Source organism: Vanacampus margaritifer, chromosome 16 (assembly GCF_051991255.1).
Source record: "Vanacampus margaritifer isolate UIUO_Vmar chromosome 16, RoL_Vmar_1.0, whole genome shotgun sequence".
Taxonomy (NCBI): domain Eukaryota; kingdom Metazoa; phylum Chordata; class Actinopteri; order Syngnathiformes; family Syngnathidae; genus Vanacampus; species Vanacampus margaritifer.
The window spans coordinates 16,616,911-16,640,689 of NC_135447.1; the positions used below are offsets into that span (position 1 = coordinate 16,616,911).

The following is a 23,779-nucleotide window of genomic DNA, read 5'->3' on the forward strand; positions in this document are numbered from 1 at the left end:
TACAAATCACACAGATTGTTATAGTAGTCAAATGTCATCTCATAACATTTTAACATCAAAATAACCCTCACAAATCAAATTACAATGATCCAAAGTCAAAAGCTTTTCAATGAGTGGAGAGATTTCTTTCACCGAACTGATCGCCATTTTGACTTGTGACGTCCCTCGGAATTGTACTGAATGTCCCGCCTTTCCCAATCAAATCACACTGGAGCAGTCCCAGATTTATTTATATTGTGGAGAACTCCTTTGAGTGATTCACATCATTAATCTGGTTCTTGCCAGGTTAAAGTTGTTAAAGTGCAGTTGTCTCAATTCAATCTTTGCGGACTACCGAGCTTGACCTGGATGACTGAATCATTCTATACAGACACTTTTGCTGCATTGAAGAAAGTGTGAAGTCATCTTTACTTCCTTTAGTTTTTCCTCTTTATTTAATTTAGATGTTTCTGGAGTTGGTGAAAGATTCTGGTTTTGTAACTCCGGGTGGTAGGTGGTGTCTGGTTGCTGCTGGATTTCACTTTGTTTCATCTTTCTTTCCTTTGATCCTTCCTCTGATCTCCTGACAACGTCACGACTCTGGCTAGACTCTGAAGTATCCAGTTAAGGTGAAGGGTTTGGGATTTTTAACAGGTTTCAGGTGAATTAAAGAGCACCAACTCATAGGCATGCATGCACACACGCACACACGCAAAAAAAAAAGAGTGATGATGATGATGACATGTTGACTTGGGAAGGCTACTGAATGAATAATACTGAACTCTCAAAAAAAGACAAAGAAAAAAGAAAGTTGTAGTCTGACTTTACCAACCTTGACCAGGAAAAGTGCACATATCAGGAATAGTTCAAGGTTTGACAACATAAGTTAAATGTATTCTATAATTCATAGACCTTTGACATCAGACGTCTTTGTTTTCTTAAGATGTTGTTGTTGATTATGGGAAAATAATACATAACATTTGAAACTGCATAACATGCGGTACCAGTTTGCATATAATTGAAAAAGTAGGGCGGTGTTTGTGTGGTTATTTTACCAAAAAAATCCCACCTTTGTGCAATAGTCTGTTGGTGGAAACTGCACTAGTAGTACCAACAGCAGCAAAACATTATGAGGGTTCGAAAGGGTCATGTACGCTCCATACTTGGTGAAAATACATAATCCACATCTGTCAGTTTACATATTTTAATTATTAAAATTGGTCTATTTAAACACTGCAGATTATGACAAGAAGTGTACAAATGAAATATAAATATTCCCCGTTGTGGGTTACTGGAAGATCGAGTTTAAAAAATGTAGTTGAGAAAATAATATTAATGAGTAACATACTTCACAGTCACCACTCAAAACATTACATATAACATGTTTTTTTTTTTGACTTCTTCACAATAGAAATTAGTGAATCCATTTGTGATGTAGTACAAAACAAAATGAACTTTGTTTCCCAGTTTCTTCAAAATCCATCACATAAAATTGACTTCATGGCAGACTTTCTTCCGCAACCTGTGCAGTCTTTTGTCTTCATCAAAATTGATTTCTTCCCTTAAAAAGTCAGTTTGTAAATGATGATGGCTTATTCAGTCAGATATCCCAAGTTCCAACTTGTGTGTTTCCAACTGATGTCAAGATGAGTGTGAAAAGTTCGTTGGGGGTTGGAAACTCTTACAATGCTCCCCTTTATCACAATATCACATAAAATAGCCGAGCAGATCTCTAAGGACCTACTGCAGTGTGCAGGCAGCCATCATTGTCATTTTGCTCGAGCTACCCTCTGAGCCCAAGCAAAAAAACAAAAATAAAAATGCAAATCTTCAACCATCAAGACACTTGCCTACTACATTAGGTTTGCTTCTGGGGAACAGAAAGATCAAGGTCAAAGATCATGCTTAAAAGGCTTTCGGCAGCTCAAATATGATTTAAGTGGAAGAAAAATGCTCAGTGTTTGTTTGACCTGAGAACCCATAATATTTTAACAGGTATGAACAAGTATTGTGCAGATATTTAGACATCATCCCCTCATTTCACTTGACTTTTTTAATACCCTCTCTTTTGAAAAGTTGAGTATCTACTGTTGGTACCATTTTTGTCAAGCAAAATAGTTGGACTACTTACATTGAGAAAACTCTGTGTTGCATGAATGTTTCTACAACGGCGTATCAGGGCCACGTATAAATATAAATATTTTTTTAGAGTGTGGGTGCAATATTCCAAGAAAAAAAACTCGCAAATTTGTCATTTTATAAAGTGAAACCTGTAAATTTGCTACTTTATAAAGTGGCAAATTTGCGACTTTATAAAGTGGCAAATATACGAGAAAAAAAATCGTAGATTTGCGAGTCTATAAAGTGGCAAATTTGCGAGAAAAAAACACTTCACTTCCTGATCCCCTATCAGCTGACTAAATACTAACAAGCACATGCAAGTGAATGACGGAGAGCAGCAGATTTGACACATCAATTTAGCTACTTGTACATAAAAATAAAAAAAATATGTATGAATGTGTAAATAATAATTCTGGAAACATAACATGTACAAGTAAATATACATTTTAACAAATTAACTTAAATGCTTGCTCGTCCGGGTGTGGACCTTCGCAAAGCGGGGCGTCTTTGTCGCTGGCCAGTGGCCATACACAACGGTTCAAAGAGTGAATGCTTAACATGATATGGTTAATCTATGCTAAAGCAATTACTATCTCCTTATTTGGAAACCCGACCGAAAAAGTATTGGCACAAACAGTCGAGTAGTACGCTATGTGTATTTTTCGTAGTTTTTTTCTCGCAATTATTTTTACACTTTTTAAAGTGACAAATTTGCGAGTTTTTTTCTCTCTGTATATTGCCCCCATGCTCTAAAAATGGCACTAATACTAATATACGCTTCTGTACTTTGTTAACTCAAGAGGAAATTTTAAGTAGTCCAAACTATCAGGCTCGCTGAAGCATAAAGTTTTTTCACATTTGGCTATGTTGAGCATTTTATTTAGTAACTGTATTTTAAAAAGCCCACTACAGTTAAGTAAACTGTAACAACCTTTGTCTTAATATCATTTTCCGTAATTATAAGGGTGATTATGTCATATTTTATTCCATAGTTTCTCAAAAGAAGAAGCCCTGATTGATTTGCATGCCCTCAAATGCATATGGCAACAGTGCCATCATTTTGTGTTGGAATCAGAATGTTAATGGGGCCAGGTGGGGTCAACGTCTTGTCCAGTATGTCCCTCTTCTCCTACTACTCCAGCTCCTCTCTGTGTTCCATGCTCGCATCTCTTCTTCCCGCTCCTCCGCTGGCCATCGGCCTCCCCCTATTGTTTTCATTCTCTCCATCCTCCTCCTCTTCCTCCTCCTCCATTCCTTCTTCTTCTTCTTCCTCCTCCTCTTCCTCCTCTTCCTCATTTCCATCCTCTTCCTCTGTGCCATCCATGGAGTCATCAGCTCCCAACATGGCTTGCTGCATGGCCAGAGTGGCAGAGTCCGATGACAGCGACTGGAGGCTGTCCAGGCTAAGCGGGTCTGACAGTCGGGAAAAAGCAGCATTATTATCCAATTTTAATCTGAAAGTTAAATCATTACATTTTAAAATGAACTGTCCTTGAATCATATCACAACCCATGTACAGTAAGTCAGGGGTCACTAGCCTGGGGGCTGTTCCAAAAATAGCTTACCAGTGATAGGACATTGTGATTTTCTAGGAATGTTTTGCAAGTGATCATTCAAAAATTCAAATTAATGAAAAAAGTCTTGGATATGATATTTTTCTGTTTCCTTAATCTCATGAGAAACCACTGACATCATTGGTGCCTTCACAAAGACGAGTATCATTAATTATTATAAAGTGGCAAATTTGTCTGTTAGGGGTGTCAGGCGATTCAAATTTTTAATCGTAATTCATCGCTTTACTTCAATATTTATATATGTTCTAAATGTACAAAAAGTTGTTATACTGTAGTTGACATAAAAGTGCAAACAAATCTTAAACTAATACAATATAGCTGCATATTTTAGTCATTGATACAGTTATTTCATAAAAAATCATAACATTTAGTTAAAATGACAAAGATGTATTGTACTTTAAAAAAGAATGTGATATTGATTTGTGTTGAGGTCATCATTCTGCCACTAGATGGAATAATTGCATATGTAAGACGGTGACAGCTCAGTGCATTCTTCTTTTCATATTAAGATCTATCTAATCTTTAACATGAAGTAACTTGTGAAATTCAGCCCATTATTAATTTTGACCCTCGTCTCCACAAATATATGCATTATTATTTAATTTATTACTGCTAAATTGTGATGTGGATGTGTCTGCTGTGTTGCGATTGGAATGCTCCCAGTACAGGCTTTCAAAGTAAGGGCATTATGGGAACTTTAAATTAACTCAAAATTAACACACTCATTTTGACATCCCTAACAATAACACATACTAATAGTATTAAAGGTAATTTGAACAAATGTGTTACTTCAAGTGTGTATTATTATTATTATTATTATTATTATTTTTTAATTTTTATTTTGATATATTGTTTTACTGTTTCTCAGGTATCCTTTCCCCAAAACGTTTAGCTTCTTACTTCTATCAATGGTGGCATCTAGTGGTGAAAATTGGAAACATACAGGGCTGAAATTCTTTTTTTTTTTTTCCTGCACAGTATAGCTAAGACCGTGGCCAGATTTGGAATTCATGTGGATTTTTATTTGATGAATGTAAAGGAAAATAATTTAATAAATAATCTCATTGTTATTTTCTCAAAGTATGTTTTTTATGAATTTTACATGGCAGGAAAATGTGTTTTACACATAAGTTTAAATTGTTAAAAAAAAAAAAAATTCTTCAACATGCAATTAAGTAAAAACCATCGAGAGAACCATCATTGATTATTATGTCCACTCTATTTTTAAACTTTTGATAAAAACTTCCATAGCTAAAATTATTGAAGCCCTTTCTCAATGAAGGCATACAACATTTTCCAAATATACTGTATAGTGGATTTGAATTATTTTATGTGTTTATAATTATTCTACAGGTTTTCAGGATTGTTTAGAGTGTTGCTGACGATTTTAGTTCCTCAAAATTGGCCTATAAAGGAAGGCATATGAATAATTTTCAAAATGTCAAGTTATAAAAATGTTTTTTGTTTTCAGCCTGGCGACACCAATTCATCATTTACCTAACCAAAATCTAGCCAAGGTACAAATAATATTGGGGCTTAACTACATGTCTTCTAATCACAGATACAGTCATTTGCATGGGAAAATAGTATTTGTGTTTATGTATACAGTATTTACATCACATAGAAAGTATTTGGTATTACCGTCTGAATGGTTTCCTGTTTGAGATCTGTGTGTTTGCAAAACTCCAGCCACAATGGAGTCGGGCCAGAAACGCTGTGTGGGACGATGCTGGGACTTCATCTTCTTTGCTTTCGGAGCTGGGTCCGGGTTACTGGCATCCAGCATAGGCTGCAGGATACGCCGGCGAGCATTGATGAACCTAAAAAACGGGGAGGGAAAATGAAGTTGATGCAGTCAGGCACAATGGTTTACAGCCTGAATTGGTCGTAGCACACATATATAATAATCCCATTCACACCCATGGTCTCCAATTAACCCAACAATGAAATGTGGCAGAAAAAACACTCAAGCATTCGAAGAACATGCAATATCGACACGACGGCCTGAACTCTTGCAAGGCTCGAAAGAAGCAGGCGTGTATCGAGGACCAAAACTGCCAAAATTAAAAATAAATAAATGACTAAAAGTGAAAATAAAAACGGATATAAAAATATAATTCAAAAATTAAATCCCCCAAAATAAATAGAAATGGAAATAAAAACAACTATATACATATATATATATATATATATATTTTGTATTTCATTTTTGAATTATGTTTTTCATATCCGTTTTAAATTTTTGCTTTTACTCATTTATTCATTTATTTACTTTTCATTTTGGCAGTTTTGGTCCTCCATAGGCATGCACTGATAACAATTTTCTGGCTGAACACCAACACCATAGGCCTGCACCTTGAATTATAGATTTTTTTTATTTGATTGTAGACTTTAAACAATAGAACAGTTTAGTTTAACTGCACTTGAAGTAACACAATCAAATAGAAATGAAAAGCCTTTTAGTCATTTTAAAGCAGAGAAGGACAGTGTCTGACTTTTTAAGACCTCTGCGGATATACTGATCCCAACTGAGCACCCCAAGAAATAAGCAGTTTTGCATCATAGATTGTGAATCAAACTTTTCATTTTGCACCTAATCAAAACATATTGTCAACATATTTTGATGAGGCCAATTTAGGATGACGGAAGGGGGCCCAGGACGTCAACGAAAGACAGACCAGCAACAATTTGTAAAATGCCTTCCTCTGCATATTGAACAGCAAAACTGAAACTCACAGACTTTTAACTTTTTGCGATAACTGAACCACCGCGACAATCTCCAAATTCTCAATTCATGGGTTGGACGTGTGTGCATTAACGTGTCAACTACGTGTTGGTAGTAGGAAGTCGAGGCAAGCTTAGTGCTACTCAGGACTGTATTGTGAAAACAAATCACATTAGTTATAGTGAGTAGTGAACACTTAAATTTTCAGACTATACACGCTTTCCTGTGACTCGGGTGTGACAATTAGAACTCGGACTGGCTCTCTGTTTTGATATTCATTGTGGTTTAATGAGACACAAAATGCAAATTTAGAATCGCAAACTGTTATGCAAACCCGGCATACCTTGAGGTGTTGTTGTTGTGTTGTTAATTCTTTCCCAAAGAAGTAGTATTGATGTGCATTCACTCACGTCATTTAAAAAAATGTTTTAATTAACTGTTGGATTTAATTTTGCATGGTAAGTTAGTTTGTCATGTATGTGCAGTATCATGATTTTCACTTAACCAGCTTGTTGTTCAGTCTGCCACCTGGTGGCATCTGTGTAAAACAAGCATAGTAAGTGAAAGCTTGTGTCCATCAAATCAAGCTGCCTCTTTTGTGAAGGAAAAAAAACTACCAAAATAAATAAATAAATAAACAAACAAATAAAGAAAATGGATTTAAAAATATATATAATTCAAAAGTAAAGAAAAAATAAAAGTAAAATACAAGATTAAAACCAAGATAAAAAAAACAAACAAAGTAAATATAAAAATAAATGTGAAAATAATACAAAAAGATATAACTATAATTAAATATAAATCACTACCCAAGACACACTTAGGAATGCTCGCTCATACCATTTCCTTGCACATTTCATGACATGTCTGCAGCATGAAATAAATATATGATAGCAGAGGGTCTTGATTGATATTTAATTTTTTATTTATTTCCACATTCATTTTTATATTTATTTCTATGTTTTTATTTTTTGAATCGTGTTTTTCATTTTTGTTTTTCATTATTGTTTTTTATCATTTTCATATTTAACTAATAAAAGCTAACAAATTTGTTCTACAAAAAAAAAAACAGAAGCAAAAAATAAATAAAAATGAACTATAATGAAAAATCCAAACTGATTGTGACACTAGTCTTGACTGAGAGGCATAGAAACTAACCAACACCATCCTGACTGGAATAGTACACTACAGATCCAGAAGATGGCAGCATTTGGTAAGTCTTATATTTCCACACCGTCTTTAACATCTTACCAGTTATTCACTTGCAAAAGCGTCAAGCTTGTTTGTCCTGCAATTTGCCTTTTCTCATCCTCTGTTGGGTATGGGTGCTAACGGAGAACAGAACACAGCAATTGGCATCAGACACTTTGTTTTGCCACCCTAACACACAATATAGTACGTGCAATTGACAATTTCTGCCTTACCATAAGATGCTGAAAGAGCCACGAGCGCATGATGTTAGTGGCTTGTTTGGGAAGGACCCCCCTCTTATTCCTTGACTTCTTGTCTTCGCTGTCCAATAGGGCTGACAGATCCACATTCAACTGTGGAGAACAGTCGGGGAAAATTGACAAATCTAGTAAGAGAAAGGTGAAATCAAAGTGGATGCTGAAGCTTAGTTAACGTTGCCACGGAAACACAAGGGGGCACCCGGTTATCGTTTTTTTCTTTGACAATGGCAGAAACACCTCTTCAAGTGTCACCATGGTAACTGAATTTGAGTAATAACACTTCTTGCTTCAACCTGTAAAGCATCTTTAAATGTTCTATAAAGCAGTACAAAAACGTCATTTATTATTATCACTAAAATATATAAATCAACATGTGAATCTAAGCTATAGCGGAATAATGTATCGTATCGGCAGTACGGGTGGATATGAACATTAAAGATATTAATATCTTAGAATCAATGATATAGGTTTTCCCTGTTCGAAACTGCACGTACAACTCACTATTAAGCAAAAAGAAAAAAAGAGGCTCTAAACCAGAGTGTGTTGTGCAGGTTGAGCTCACTTAGCAATAATCATGAATCGATGAAGTATGCCAGCACAACATTAATACATTCCTCCACGTGACAACACGATAACAATCTTTTTAGTGCATCCAGCTACCGGTACATTGCAAATTGTGAGAGTTCACTGAAAAAAGTGATTAGTTGGACTAAATAAAAAAAACAAAAACAAATATAAAAACAAAAATAAAATAAATAAATGAATAAATAAAAGTTACATCCAAGTAACTTTTTTACTTTGGAATAAACTAATGTAAGTCAAATTTATTACTTTACCTCGAATCAAGCACCTCAGGTTGAACCCCACAAATTTTGTTCATACTGAATCAGAAATTCGATTTGGGGTAAAGTAATAAAATTGACTTTAATTAGTTTATTCCAAAGTAAAAAGTTACTTGGATGTAACTTTTTTATTTAGCTTGGGAAAAATAAATGTATTTGATTTCTATTCAATTGAAAATGATGCTTTCAACCAAATATTGAAAACAAAAAATACAATAAAAAATAAAAATAAAAGAAAAAAATAGCTGTAACAATTTACAGCATTTTATTTAGTTTAGTTCAATTAAACTTTTTTTTCCCTAGTGTTCCTTTCTGGAGCAGAAATGAGTAGTAAGCCAACGTTTCTCTCAAGGAACCTGAAGAAAGTTGCACTGTTGCATTCCAGGCACACATGCACACAGTTGTTTGTAGGCTAACAATAATATATGCTATTATTAAATTATAATATAAAATTGCCCCTTTTTATCACATTTAAAATATAATTGTTATTTAATTAATCAGTAGTTTGACATTTCATCAAGAAGTTTCAATCCTTACTTAATCCTTAAATGCAAATTTGCATTAGATTTAGGACTTTGAGAAAAATGTAACCTCAACGACAATAATTTCAAATATCGAGAAAAATAAAATAAAAAAATCTGCGGATATGAGTGGTGCGTGAATGCAGGGTTCGACTGTATCTTAGAAAGTCTCTCTGTTCGACTTGCATTTCCTATCATTCATCAAATGTTTTGTTTTCATCTGTATACCAGCATTGCATTGAGAAAGTGCGAATCAGGGGATAAATGTGTTGCGCATAAGAACCAACATTTGTAATGCTTTACCTGTGAGTTCTGGATGTGAAGGGTTCCCGGTGGCAGTGCCTGCGTTAACACTTGTCCTTGTGAGGTCACCATGGCAACTGGTTGATACAGGGTTCCACCTGAAATGAGAAATGACTGTCATTAGAGTAAGCAGACTGACACAACTAATTGATTTTAGTATACAGCAGTATACAAAAGTAAATAAAAGCCTGACAACCAAGAGCAATAACTGCTGAATTAAGTTGTGGGAAAAAAGAGAGAGATTTTGCTGCTGGGCTAATTAGCCTAGATAAAAACCACAGTCTGCTCTAGCTCTTCAATGTCTCGCGATCAAAAGCTGACACATTGATTTATTTGAGGTTAAAAGAGATTTCCAGGGGGCAGGATTAACATTTCACTCGACACGCTTGACATTATAAGGGTCTGTCAGCCATGCACCCTGTGAAGGATAATTACTACTGCTACTAAACCTCGTGTACGGAAACCTAACAATGTGTGAACACGGACCATTTGATGTGATTGAACCTACAGTATAAACGATTAATTTATGCCACCTAGTTATTATTCGTATCTATCTTTAATTGCCGTTTATCTAAATCTAAAAATATCTAAATTTTGTAAAATAAACTTGGACAATCACATGGAAAAGTACTGATAAAGTGTAAAAGTAACATTCTGAAATGATCGGCAATTTAACTAATTCAAACCCAAAAAACGTGTAAATACGTTTTTTTAACTAATACTTTGTCCTTCACCCCCAAAAGCGTATTGATAAATTGTTCATGTTTTTTTAAGGGCTGTCAAAGTTTAAGTGTTAACTAATTAGTTAATCACAAAAATATTGCATTAATCATGTATTAACACAGATTAATCACACTATTAATTTTGAGTGCAAATGATCCTTTAGCTGACAGCGGATGGTTACGTTAAATGTAGCACAGGTTGTGTTTGAGCAATAAACATAACTACATGAATTAAAGTAAAGCATTTCATAAATGTTTCCCTATGACATTCAGAATATTTGTTCATGTCAAACTATTGGGGTCATTTTATTTTCTATTTTAAATTATGCAAGTAATTAACTGATTAGAAAATGAGGAGGATGAGCGTGTGCAGTGGATCAAAAAATGTTAAAGACATCCTCATAACATTAAATGTCGAAAGAATCAACACAACACAGGTGCTGTTTAAATTTGGTGGGCAAATTTTTTTGATAAAAATGACTTTTAATTAAGCGATTAATCGTGATTAATCAAAATTCTAAGATGTGATTAATCTGATTAAAAAATTTATCTATCTGACAGTTCTAGTTTTTTTTAATGCAAGAGCATACAGAAGGCTTTGATGCAACTTTTGACATGAAGGGGGTGGTTTAAAACAATGGTAGTTATTACAAAAAACGGCCAGTAGGTGGCAGCAAAGTATAAGAGATCAGCCAGGGCCATGTTGCAACAAGCTCCTTTGTCCAATGCTTTGCACAGGTTTGTGAATAATGACGAAACTTAGCTATATTCTAATGCTAATTGCTGCAAAATGGAAACACATACACCTTTTGGTAGGTTCCATGTTTTTAAAGCAATAGAACAGAATATTCTGTGGATCTTGCAAAATCAGTCAAAATCAAGTAAAACAGCCGGGAGCGAAGGGGGTTGCTTCAGTGCAAATGTCTGGGAGTGAATAAGCCAATTATACTGTATGCATATTTGCTAGAATTAGCGTGTTTATGCTAAGTTGAGACAGGACACTAAATATTGGCTACCGCCCTGCAACTGCACTGAAGGTTCTCCGAGAGGAGAAGAGAAGAGAATCCTCCGACAGATGAAAAAAAATAGTTTGAAAATCGCTAGTGAACAGATGTGGCAAATCCAGGTCCAAAAAGTAAAAACCCTGCCACAGTTTGGCTTTAGCCCCTGTTGCGAATAATGGAATGTGAATAATGATGAAACTAATTGCTGCAAAACAGAAATAGATGCAAATATCTTTTTTTCTGATAAAAGATGAGACTATAGTCTTTCTTTTGGTAGGTTCCACGTTTTTATAGCAATAGAACAGAATATTCTGTGGACCTTGCAAAATCTGTCAAAATCCAGTAAAACAGCGAAGGTGGTTACTTTAGTCAAAATGGCTGGGAGTGAATGAGCAATGAGTAAATATGATGAGTTATATGGGGGGAAAAACTCCTTAGAGACGCTTTATCACATTCGCTTGGTTCAGTGGTACAGTGGCTGTCTCACAACGCAAAGGTTGCGGGATCGATCCTCAACCCTGGTGACCATGCCGAAGTGTACTTGAGCAAGCCACTGAACACTAACTTGCTCCCAGTGGGACCTGGCAGCGTCCTACAGGGCGGCAGCCGACCACTGGTGTATTAATATGTGTGAATAGGTGAATGTGATGCATTGTAAAGCGCCTTCAGCACCATATGGTGTAGAAAGCGGTATATAAATTCAGTCCATTTACCATAGATGGCAAGTTATTATAAACTAACATTATTTTATGGAGACATGCAACTGTGTATCAAAAGTTCGAAATGCATTAATTACCGTATTGTTGGGACCATAAGGCACACTTAAAATCTTTTAATTTAGTCAAAAATCGACAATGCACCTTACAATACGTTGCGCCTTATGGTGTCGATGTTTTTAGTTCGTCATCTTTAATTCATATTCCTCACTATTATGTTCGCATTCTCGGCTGTATCTAATTGCTAGCAAGCGTCTATTTTCGGCGAAACAAAACACTTTTTCCGTGTCAGAGAATCATGGAAAATGTAGTCGTTCTAACCACGCCCGTCATCACCATGATTGTGCACCCCCCCCCCCCCCCCATTTGAGGCATGGATCTCTAAAAATAAACTTTACTATTATATTTTTCATAGTAGCTCACTTTGTGTTTTAAAATACTAATGTTGAGTTATTTATCACTAAGACGTTAAAAATATGAAGAAATAGTGTTGTGATTTTGTTTGCTTGATGGTCAGTCTTATCTGCAACAGTCATCACAGCCTTGCTGTAAATACTGTTAGGTATGCTGGTTTATACGCAACGAATACGTCAATGTTGGCGTGCGAGATCCATGTACATTTTTCAACGTGAATCTGCAAGTTTATTTTTTTTGTTATTGTGTAATGTGGCAAGACTTGTCGGTATAACATGTACATACGACCAGCGTACGGCAAGTGAGGAGGGACATAATGCATTAGTGTCGGCAACTAAAGAGCCACTTGGAAAAAATAAACTACAGGAGCCACATATCGTTTGGGCATCTAAAATTAGGTTGGATTTTGCTTTCCTTTGTCATTCATACGCCATATTGGATGTGGCAATTGTATTGCCATTAAATCGGCAAATAATTAGTAAGATTGAGTTAGGATGGGGGCGGCACGGTAGCTGACTGGTTAGCACGTCCGCCTCCCAGTCCAGAGGACGTGAGATCGAGTCTTCCTAGGTGGAGTTCTCTCCGTGCCTGTGTGGGTTTTCAACGGGTACTCCAGTTTCCTCCCACATTCCAAAAACATGGGCAGCAGGTTGATTGAACACTCTAAATTGTCCTTAGGTGTGATTTTGAGTGTGGATGGTTGTTTGTCTCTGTGTGTCCTGGATTGGCTGGCAACCAGTTCAGGGGGTACCCCGCCTACTGCCAGAAGCCATCTGGGATAGGCTCCCGCACCCCCGCAACCCTTGTGAGGAATAAACGGTTGAAAAAATGGATGGATGGATGGAGTTAGACTGGGATAATATAATCAAAGGTAATGGTTCCTTATTAATCCAATGAGTTGTGGCTTGATGAAACATCTCCAAGGAGACAGTGAACGAGTCATCTTTACAAATAGATTCACTTTGCCTCATCCAATATGGCTGCGGCGTCAACGTACTCACGACAGAGTTGCCGTCTACTGTATGTGTACGTCTATGATAATACTTGTCATGGATGGATGCACGGCAGTGCTATGTAAATTTATCCAAATATATGGGGCAAGTTAATGCTATTTGTAGGGTATTCGTAATAATTGGGAACGGATTGATTGCATTTACATTATTTCCTATAAGAAAAAATGTTTTGGAGGTTGAACAATTCGGACACTTTTGAACACTTTACAGGAGCGAATTGTGTTCAAACTCCGAGGTACCACTGTATAGCTAAGTTACATCATTATACACAAACGTGTAAAAAACACTGGCAAAAAGAGCTTGTTGCAACATGGCCCTGGCTGATCTCTTATACTCTGCTGCCACCTGCTGGCCGTTTTTTGTAATAACTATCATTGCTTTAAATGACCTCTTCATGTCAGAAGCTGTATCAAAACCTTCTGTATGCTCTAGCATAAAAATAAAATAAAAAAATCCGTATAAAAACGTTTTTGGGAGTGAAGGACAAAGTATTAAAAACATATTTATACGTTTTGGGGTTTGAATGAGTTAGAAGTTTTTACTTAACACAGTGCTTCACCAAGATAATTTACCTAACCTGGTGCACCTTATGTATGAAGATATTTTAAAATAGACCCGTTGATATTGTGCCTAATAATACGTCCGTAGAATGTGGTAAAAGTGTATGTGCAAATTCTTACCTGATACCACTTGAGAGTTTATGTTTGTCATCGAAACATTGCCCTGTTGCAAACCCCCACTGGGTGCCACAATCCCTGGAGGGTTGACAGGGTTGGACACAGAGGTCATGGATGGAGAGGAGGTCTGATTTAGTTCCTGGGGATCATACAGAAACACAATACTATGAAGACAAAAATAACTCAAACTAGCAGTGGTAATGTAGATAGTGACATGGTGTATCTATGGAGAAGTTGACGAAACTGTAAAACTGACCTGCTGCATGCTGAGACTGGTGTGCGTAGGAGAATAGGGTCCCCCCAGGTCGTTACGGAGAAGGTTGTCACTGTGCATCTTGGTTTTGAGGCAGGTGATGTATCGGTTGCAGAAATCCTTACAGAGTTCATTGACCTTCTCGAGCTCCAGTAAGTGGATCCGCAACACTTGAATAGCTTTAACTATCTGAAGTTAACAAAAGCACATGATTCACAATCCAACTACAATTTTGGTAAACTTGACACACTCCTAGAATGCCCACTTTAGGGTTTTATATCCAGTATTGCAGCACATTAATGCAATGTTCAAAATTGTGTACGCTACTTATAGAAACAATGTCTTGGCCTGAATCTCAAGATGTGAAAATATCTCAAGATATGAAAATAAGGATACCGCTGTCAATGTATTTTACACACAGCAGTCATAACACATAACAAATGGGAGGAGCATGGAAAAGTTGTAATTAGCTTTAGTTTTAAATAGTTGGAGTATTTTATGTGTTTAAATTTGATATCTATGGCAATGAGCAATGCATTGAAAAAAATGCTAGCAGCTCGACCAGAGTGTAACATTTCGAGTTAAATGGCAAATAAATGGCTACAAAATAGTGTTAAATGAATATCATCAGTAAAAGGAATCTGTTTTGTATTCAAAAAGCACACAATGCAATTTTGATGAAGCAAGTCCAGGGCCAGTGTTAAAATTAAAATCTAAATCTGATCTTTGTCCAATCAACACTAACAAAGTAAAACAAAATATTACAAATATTATATCTGAATTGAAAACAACAAAAATGTTAAGTCATCCATCGATCCATTTCCGTTGCTCCTAAACTGGTCCCTAATCAATCACAGGGTGTCAAAATGAGTGCATTAATTTTGAGTTAATTTAAAGTTCCTTTAACGCCGCAAATTTTTTTAACTCGCGATTAATGACCACCCTAAAAAAAAAAGGTCGCCTGACACCCCTACACAGGGTACACATAACAATAAAACATTCACACCTATGAACATTTTTTTTCTTCAGGAAAGATGCATCCTTTTGAGATATAAATGAGTGTGTTTTTAACCACTATTGGATATCCGATGCTTCTGTTCTCAATCACCACATAATGTTTTTTCTTCTCATCAGCAGTTGTCTAAGCATCAATGACATTGGTGTTCTTCATTCTGTCAGACACACTACAATAAACTCCTTCAAAATCGACACTTAAGGTCAACATAATGGACAGAAACGTGCTTAACTGAGGAGAAAAGTCATCTAATTAGACGCAGTGAGCTTAATAACAGGACCAGTAACTTCTGTTTCCATCGCAACCATTCAGTCCCAATGTGACATTACCACCGGGAGAAAAAGTGAATGGCCCCTGGGAGGGATGCCTGTACCCTGTGCCTCATAAAACACACAGATGCAGGCTTAATTGACTGTTCAGCCCTCATCGGCCTGCTGTCCCAAACAAAAAAGTGTTAAGTTTTGTATCTGTCTTTGTTTCAAGGTAGATAAAAACCTTGGAATTCACAACAATTCAACCACAAGAGTCAAATTATCATTACAATTTTGAAAATTGTCATCACTGAGAAATTTGTAGAAGCTTAACTCCTTCACTCCCAGCCATTTTCACGCTCCTGATTGGTTTACTGGATTTTGACTGATTTTGCACGGTCCACAGAATATTCTGTTCTATTGTTATAAAAACATGGGACCTACCAAAAGAAAGATTAGAGATTATTTCAAAATTATTCACTGAAAGAAAAGGATGGTTTCATAAAATGTTTATATATATATATATACAGACGCTCCCCTACTTACGAACATTCGAGTTACGAACAACGGTACATACGAACATTTCTGCGCGTACAGTATGTCGAAAAATGTTCGGAAAGAGATGCTGTAAGTTAGATTTTGTATTGCGCGTAGTGCTTCTTTCCGCCGCTAATACCGACGCTTGGCGCTGTGAGAGCTCATTGGAGGCTCAGCAACGTGTCGAGGAGGAGGAGGAAGAAACGCCGGTCCCCATGGAGGAAATAACTTTTGAAGCCGATTCCAGCGACGACGAAGAATCTCTCATGATATAAAATCCTCCTCTTCCTCCTCCTCCATCATCTCCTTAAGCATCGAGTACATCTTCCAAAAGTAAGTTAAACTTCATTTTATTTATCTTATTACGTACATGTACATACTGTGTGTGTCTCTCGCTCTCTCTCTCTAACATACGTAGTACAGTACAGTACTGTACATTTCTCTCCATTTTATTAAAAGTTTTTTTCAGTACAAACCAATGCAGGTTACTTGTACAAGCCTTAAACATACTTATATAAACCTTCAATATACTTATATAGGCTTTAAACATAAATTATAATACAAAATATAGCACTGAAGCAACTTACAAACAAATTCACCTTACGAACGATCGTCCGGAACGTAACTCGTTCGTAAGGTGGGGAGCGTCTGTGTATATATATATATATATATATATATATATATATATATATATATATATATATATATATATATATATATAATTTTTATTATTACGAGAAAAAACTTGCAAATTTGCCACTTTATAGTCGCAAATTTGCGAAAAAAACTCCCCTAAATTTGCGAGTTTATAAAGTTTATAAATTTGCAAGAAAAAAAACCCTCAGACTATTATGACAGATACACGTAGCGTAGCTATCGTCTAATGTGAGGATTCGTTGGTGGTTAATGGGACACTGTTTATAAAATGAAAAGGCAGGCGGGAGACGGATTCATTCTTAATTTAAACTTTACTCGTCATACACGGCAGCTATTGTGACAACACTTCCTGATCAGCTGACTAACACTAACCAATCAGAAGCTAGCATACTTTAGGTAAATGCAAGTGAATGACGGAGAGCAGCAGATTCGACTTATCAACTTAGATACTTGTACAAAAACATTACCAAAATGTCTAAATGTGTAAATAATTCTGGAAACATAAATGTACAAGAAAATATACACTTTAACAAATAAACTTAATGCTTGATCTTCAGGGTGTGGACCTTTGCAATGCGGGGCGTCTTTGTCGTTGGCCGTACCCAATGCTTCAAACGTCATACGGTTAATCTCTGTTAAAGCAATCTCCTTATTTGAAACCCAGACCGAAAAGTATTGGCACAAACATCCGAGTTCTATGATTATTTCTTCCAAGTTTCTGAATTTGTTTCTCGCAAACTTGCCACTTTATAGTCGCAAATTTGCCACTTTATAAACTCACCAATTTGAGAATTTTCTCTCTCGCAAATTTGCCACTTTACAAAGTGGGAAAGTTTTTCTCTGAATATTACCCCCCCTCTTGGAAAAAATAAATAAATATATATATATATATATGTATATATATATATGTGTGTGTGTGTGGCCCTAATACGCTGTCGTACTAACAGCTCGCCTTCTCGTCTGGGGTAAACGTCTACACACTGTAAAAATGGAGTGATATTTACTTGAAAAAGCCTAGTAAAGGTTGATGCACTCAGAAAATTTAAGTAAATTTTACAAGGAATTTAACTAGAAACTTTCCTAGATTTTTTTCAAGCAAGTGCCGTCGGTAACGTGCGAGCTCATCTTCATCAGTCTCTGCAGTCGGCCTCACTTCATGGATGCATGTCCTCTTGCGGCTCTCAGCCATTTTCAAAGTATGCAGTGAGATTGGTGGAGCTACAATGATGAATGTCTGAATCCGAAGCTCAGCGGCTACATGCTACAAACGCTCGAAGTGAACGAGCACGAGTCGAGCACGAATGTAGTTCTTTTCCATTTGTTTCCATTCACAAGCGGAGGAGGCAGTAAGGTACTATGCAAAATTAAGTTGCTATCGAATTTTCAGTATCAGAGAGAATTGCACTATCCTGGTTTATATGAAACTTGAAATTAATATTCATGACATGTTTCTTTGTACATTGTACCAAGTTTTGGCAATGAATAAATGCATAATTAGATATTTTCCCTTTTTTAGGTATGTTTTTCTTTTTCAGTCACATATTGTTGATGAAAATTCTGAATATATATTAAATATCATAGATAATCATGTATCGTGATTAGGGATGCGCGAGTACCGATACCAGGTATTGGTACATATTCGCCCCCGCTCTTGTGGCTGTTTTTCGGTCAGGAACTAAAGGCTGAAATGGCTATTTTGCATTTATTGACCGCCACAGGGGGCTCCATTAAGAGAGCACATAAGTCTTCAGTTGTACTCAACAATTTAATTAGCTCTGACGTGCATATTATTTGTATTATTTATATATTATATAGTATAAATCATCATTGACTACTGCACTGCTATGAGATGAATGGCTAACAGAGAATGTGAAACAGGAAAGGGAAATAAAGAGCAGCCTTCCAAATTAAAAGCATGGATGTCAAAACAAGATATAATTAAACATCACACACTAAACAGCTTGAGGAATTCTTAACATAGTAGATATTACAAAATTACTTGAAGCACTATGGTACCGAATTGAACTCTTTGCACTTCACTGTATTCTTTAAAAAGAAGTTGTACCGCCACCTATTTTGATTGAGGATTTTTATGTATCATAAGTACAAATAGTATCGGTACTTAGTATCGGTGAGTACTTAAGATTTGAGTATGGTATCGGTCTTAAAAAAAAGTGTTATCAAACATCCTTAATCGTGATATTGTCGTTAATGTGGGCCATATATCATCACAGTATCAAATCATGAGTTACCTGTATGGTCCCACCCCTACTCTATGCCCTTGTGGGGTCCTCATGGGTACATGGGAGTTTTCCCAACCAGTCTACATGTGCTATGTGGACTTGGAGAAGGCATTCAACCGTGTCCTTTGGCGAGTCCTCTAGGGGGTGCTTCAGAAATATGAAAAAATATACCGAACGTATCGGAATTCTCCTAGACAAAGTGGCTGAGGGGAGGGAAATCTGGGCTTCCCTGCAAAAAGATGCCCCGAGACCCGGTCATGGAAGAGCAAAGAAAATGGATGGATGGTAATTTCTTCAGTGTCGTCCCATGAACAGCTACAATAAAATATTTACAAAAATGTACACACTATTGCGATATCGTAATTCTTTAACACTTGCTAAAATTATTTCACCTGAGGTACTTGTTTGGTGGTCTTTAATGAAGACACCATCCAACATTCATTCACTAATGCTCCCAACTGCTTATCCTCACTAGGGTTGCAGGCTTGCTGTATCCTATCCCAAGTTTGTGGTATGCTGATATGTTTTATATGTAGTTCTAACTCAGAAAATAGATTGAATATTTAAGTTGTGACTGTGGGTGGATGCAAACAAAAGGAGAATATGCAAACTCCACACAGTCCTAGTCACTATTTTAATCGAGGGTCTTCAAACAAAAACATGTATTTGCATATATTGCTACGGTCGCTGTAGCAATATATATACGGTCAACATAGGCGGCAATCACGATGAGTTATTTGTGAAACCAGTGAACTCACCAAGTTGTCTAGCTCTGGATCTTCACTGAAGAAAGGCTTATGATCCCGCTCCTGCTGGTGAACAAAGTTTTCAATGTCGACATCAAAGCTGGCGGATGTGATGCACTCAGATCCCTGTGTAGCCTGCTCACATTTCTCAAACAACAACGCCAGCAGGGGGAATAACGGATGTCTATGGAGAAAGAAAGAAAGAATGAAAGAATGAAAGAATGAAAGAAAGAAAGAAAGAAAGAAAGAAAGAAAGAAAGAAAGAAAGAAAGAAAGAAAGAAAGAAAGAAAGAAACAAATAAAGAAAGGAGCAAAGAAAGAAAGAAAGAGAGAAACAAACAAACAAACAAACAAAGAGAGAGGGCCACCAAATAGTTAAACTGATTCACAATATGTTATTACCAGGGGTGACAAATTCAGGTCTGGAAAGTAAAAACCCTACCACAGTTTGGCTTTAGCCCCAGGTGCTAGCTAGCTAGCTGGCTCTCTAGCTAGCTCCGCGGGTGCTTGTTTACCTGCTAGGGCGCTAGCTAGCTAGCATGAGGGGCTAAAGCCAACCTGTGGCAGGGTTTTTACTTTCTGAACCTGGATTTGCCACGGTTATTACTGTATATAATTGGGATATTGGGATCGGAAAATGACAAATACAGATACATTTAGGAGTAGTAATGATGTGTTTTTTTCCCCAAATACTTTTTTAATTACAGAGAGAGAGAGAGAGAGAGAGAGAGAGAGAGAGATGTTGATATGGTGTAGATAAAGTGCTATATAAAAAGCAGTCCATTTAACATGTTAGAGGTGGAATGATTACTCGATCAATCAGCAACTGCTCAATTATTAATTTAATTGATTGATTGATTTCAAATTGTCCAAATCCTCAGAACTTCAGCTTCAACAATAAATATTCTTTGATTTCTGTAGTCCCATGAAATCATGATGATTTTTTTGCTTTGCATTTAAATAGAACACTTGCTTTAATTTTGGAACACGATGATCAAAATTTTTGCCAATTTTCCGCCATGTTATGAACCAAACCATTAACTGAATCAATTGATTTGTTTGTGTATTTTGTGCACTGCCAATTTAAAGTATTGTCCTCTTTTCGAATGAAGGCATGGAAATTAATGTGTTTAAAAAAAATCTAATTTATGAATTTATTGACAAAATAATCCATCCATCCATCCATTTTCTTGACCGCTTTTCCTCACAAGGGTCACGGGGGGTGCTGGAGCCTATCCCAGCTGGCTTCGGGCAGTAGGCGGGGTACACCCTGAACTGGTTGCCAGCCAATCGCAGGGCACACAGAGACAAACAACCATACTCACAATCACACCTATGGACAATTTGGAGTGTTCAATTAACCTGCCATGCATGTCTTTTGGAATGTGGGAGGAAACCGGAGTACCCGGTGAAAATCCACGCAAGCACGGGGAGAACATGCAAACTCCACCCAGGAAGGCCGAAGCCTGGACTCGATCTCACGTCCTCTGCACTGGGAGGAGGCGGACGTGCTAACCAGTCAGCCACCGTGCTGCCCGACAAAATAATCATTAATCAATTTATTTATAACTAATTAATTATTAATTGCCTATACAATTAGGGGAATTAATTATAAAAACGTTCTGAGATTGATGCGTCGGGCCCAAACCTCATAAGTCACAAATTGGCAAAGTTATTATTTTTTCAAAAATCTATGCTTTGGGTCAGTCCACACGCGTGGGAGTTATTTTTATGAATTATTGACCAGTCTATTGACGATGCAATGTTAATAGTTAAACAAACATGCCGTTTTGGGGCTTTCCTGAAAATAAACTATTTTGGTTTATCTAACCTAAAACATATATGTATTGCATATTAATTCGGAGCACACTGTCGTCTTGCAGAGAGTCCCACTTGCATGGTAGGCCCATCTTCAGACTAACCTGTGACTCTCATTTGCATCCTCTAATAGTCCTCTATATTACACTCTAATCTGCCTGATCCCAATTTAATGTCACTCCTTCAGCCAGACGTGGCCAGCATAGTAAGCAGGACGCTTACATGCACAGTAAGAGGCTCTGTCTTGTCTGTTTAATGTCTACTTGAGGGAGGGGTGGAAACAAATGAGCCTGGTATTACACAGGAACTAAGGATGAGCTCAACACACACACACAAAAAAAACAGTTCTGGTGCTCTCCACCGTGCTCAACTTGAGTACACCCCCTTTAAAAAGTAAGATTGTTGCAGTAGAGTGAGTAAACACAGTATGATGATTTCAAAATGTCCATTCATTAAAAATAACTTTGATACCTCAATGCCCCCCATAACAAAAGATCTTCATAAATGCAAACAAATATGTAAAAAAAAAAAAAAAAACGTGAAAAAAGAAAAGAAAAGACCATAGCAGTGCCGCCAGAAATCCATTTCCAGAGCAAACTGTTTGCAAAATTTTGCATTTCTAATATTGTCAAGAATGTCACAGGATTACTGCCACTTCATAGCTCAGAACAGCCCACTGTAGTTCACAATTTTTTTCAATGAAGTTTTAACCCTTATTTAGCTTACCATTCATCTTACCTCAATTTGTATATTGTATTTACATTACATTTGTTCAAAAAAAAAAATCTGAATTACAACTGAATGTGCTTACAAGATCACAATCAGTGTTTATTTGAAGAAATATTAGAACATAAAGTTAAAATGGCCAAAAAGGGACCAAACATTGATAACATGGGTTGCAAAACTTCACAGTTCACACACGTCAGTTGTCACCCGCTGTTAAGTCAACAACATTTAGGTAGCTGACATGGTACTTCCTCTTTACACACTTGAACTCAAGTCAAATAACGTCCGGCCTGAAAATGGGTCAGCTATTCGGGGAAACTCCCGAAATTCCCGATGGCCAGTCTGCCACTGGCTGCATGTGTGTGTATGTCAAAGCCAATAATTAAGAGGTAAACATAGCAAGCACAACTGAAGTTGATCCACAAATTATTGATGATATGATTTTGACTGGAATACCACAGCCAACAGTCACCTCAACACAGGTTCAGCAAATGGTCCAAAATCTGCAGTATCATTCCATAAAGTCATGTACTACCTATAACATTGTGATTTAATGTTGACCTAATAGTGTCTGATTTTAGGTCCAACCAAACAGCTTTTGCGTTTTCAATTGAATAATTGCAATTACTGAAAAATCCTGTGACTAATGCTCTTTTTTTTTTGCAAAAAAATGGTGCATGTTACTCACGGGAATTTACAGTAATTAATATTTTATTCACTGTTTAATTTAATTCATTCACTCACAGCCATTTTTACTGAAGCAACCCCCTTCGCTCCCGGCTGCTTTATTGGATTTTGACTGATTTTGAAAGTCCCACAGAATATTGTGTTCTATTGCTATAAAAACATAGAACCTAGCAAAAGAAAGATTAGAGTCTCATCTTTCATCAGGAAAAAAAGTGTATTTCTATCTGTTTCTGCTGGCCGTCTTTTGTAATAACTACCATTGCTTTAAGCGACCTTTTCAAGCCAGAGGCTGCATGAAAGCCTTCTGTATGCTCTAGCATGAAAAAAACACAACAAACGTATAAATACGTTTTTGGGGCCATGGCAATATTTAAAATAGAACGTTTTTATCTGAATTTTGGGAGCAAATTAGTTGATATAATCTACCTACCAAATTTAGAGTTTCTTGTGATAGGTGTGTACAAGAAGGTTCAGAAGATGAAAATTTTAACAATTTTAAATACATTTCTAATAGACGAAAAAAACATTACATTAATTCAATTCAAGCCACTGGTACAAACCGGAGGCATACACCAGGACCCTCCTGAATAGACCACAGTGCTGCACACCAGCCGTACATTACACGCTTCATCAGCATGGAAAAACAAGACTTTTGCTATTCGGAAACGCCTTATAGTTTATTTTAAAAGACAATAAAATGGTCTTGCGCATGTTTTCTTAAAGAATGATACAAGCATTTGAAATTCTGGTAGGGTATGTAGACATTTCGGATCACCACTGCACT

The 23,779-nt window shown here is 36.6% G+C and overlaps 1 protein-coding gene across 2 annotated transcripts in view; it reads right to left on the reverse strand.

Annotated features, from left to right (window-relative positions):
- Positions 1–1,167: 1,167 nt before the first annotated feature.
- Positions 1,168–23,779, reverse strand: part of LOC144036631 (homeobox protein PKNOX2-like) — a 120,465-nt gene continuing 97,853 nt past the window's right edge. For both annotated transcript variants that reach the window (XM_077547417.1, XM_077547416.1), the window contains 8 exons: positions 19,777–19,948; positions 14,319–14,504; positions 14,066–14,201; positions 9,517–9,614; positions 7,824–7,943; positions 7,651–7,727; positions 5,316–5,494; positions 1,168–3,513 (listed from right to left, as the gene is read on the reverse strand). In XM_077547417.1, the coding sequence (XP_077403543.1) occupies positions 3,233–3,513; positions 5,316–5,494; positions 7,651–7,727; positions 7,824–7,943; positions 9,517–9,614; positions 14,066–14,201; positions 14,319–14,504; positions 19,777–19,948 (1,249 nt within the window). In that variant the 3' untranslated portion in view covers positions 1,168–3,232. The remainder of the gene's footprint in view (positions 3,514–5,315; positions 5,495–7,650; positions 7,728–7,823; positions 7,944–9,516; positions 9,615–14,065; positions 14,202–14,318; positions 14,505–19,776; positions 19,949–23,779) is intronic.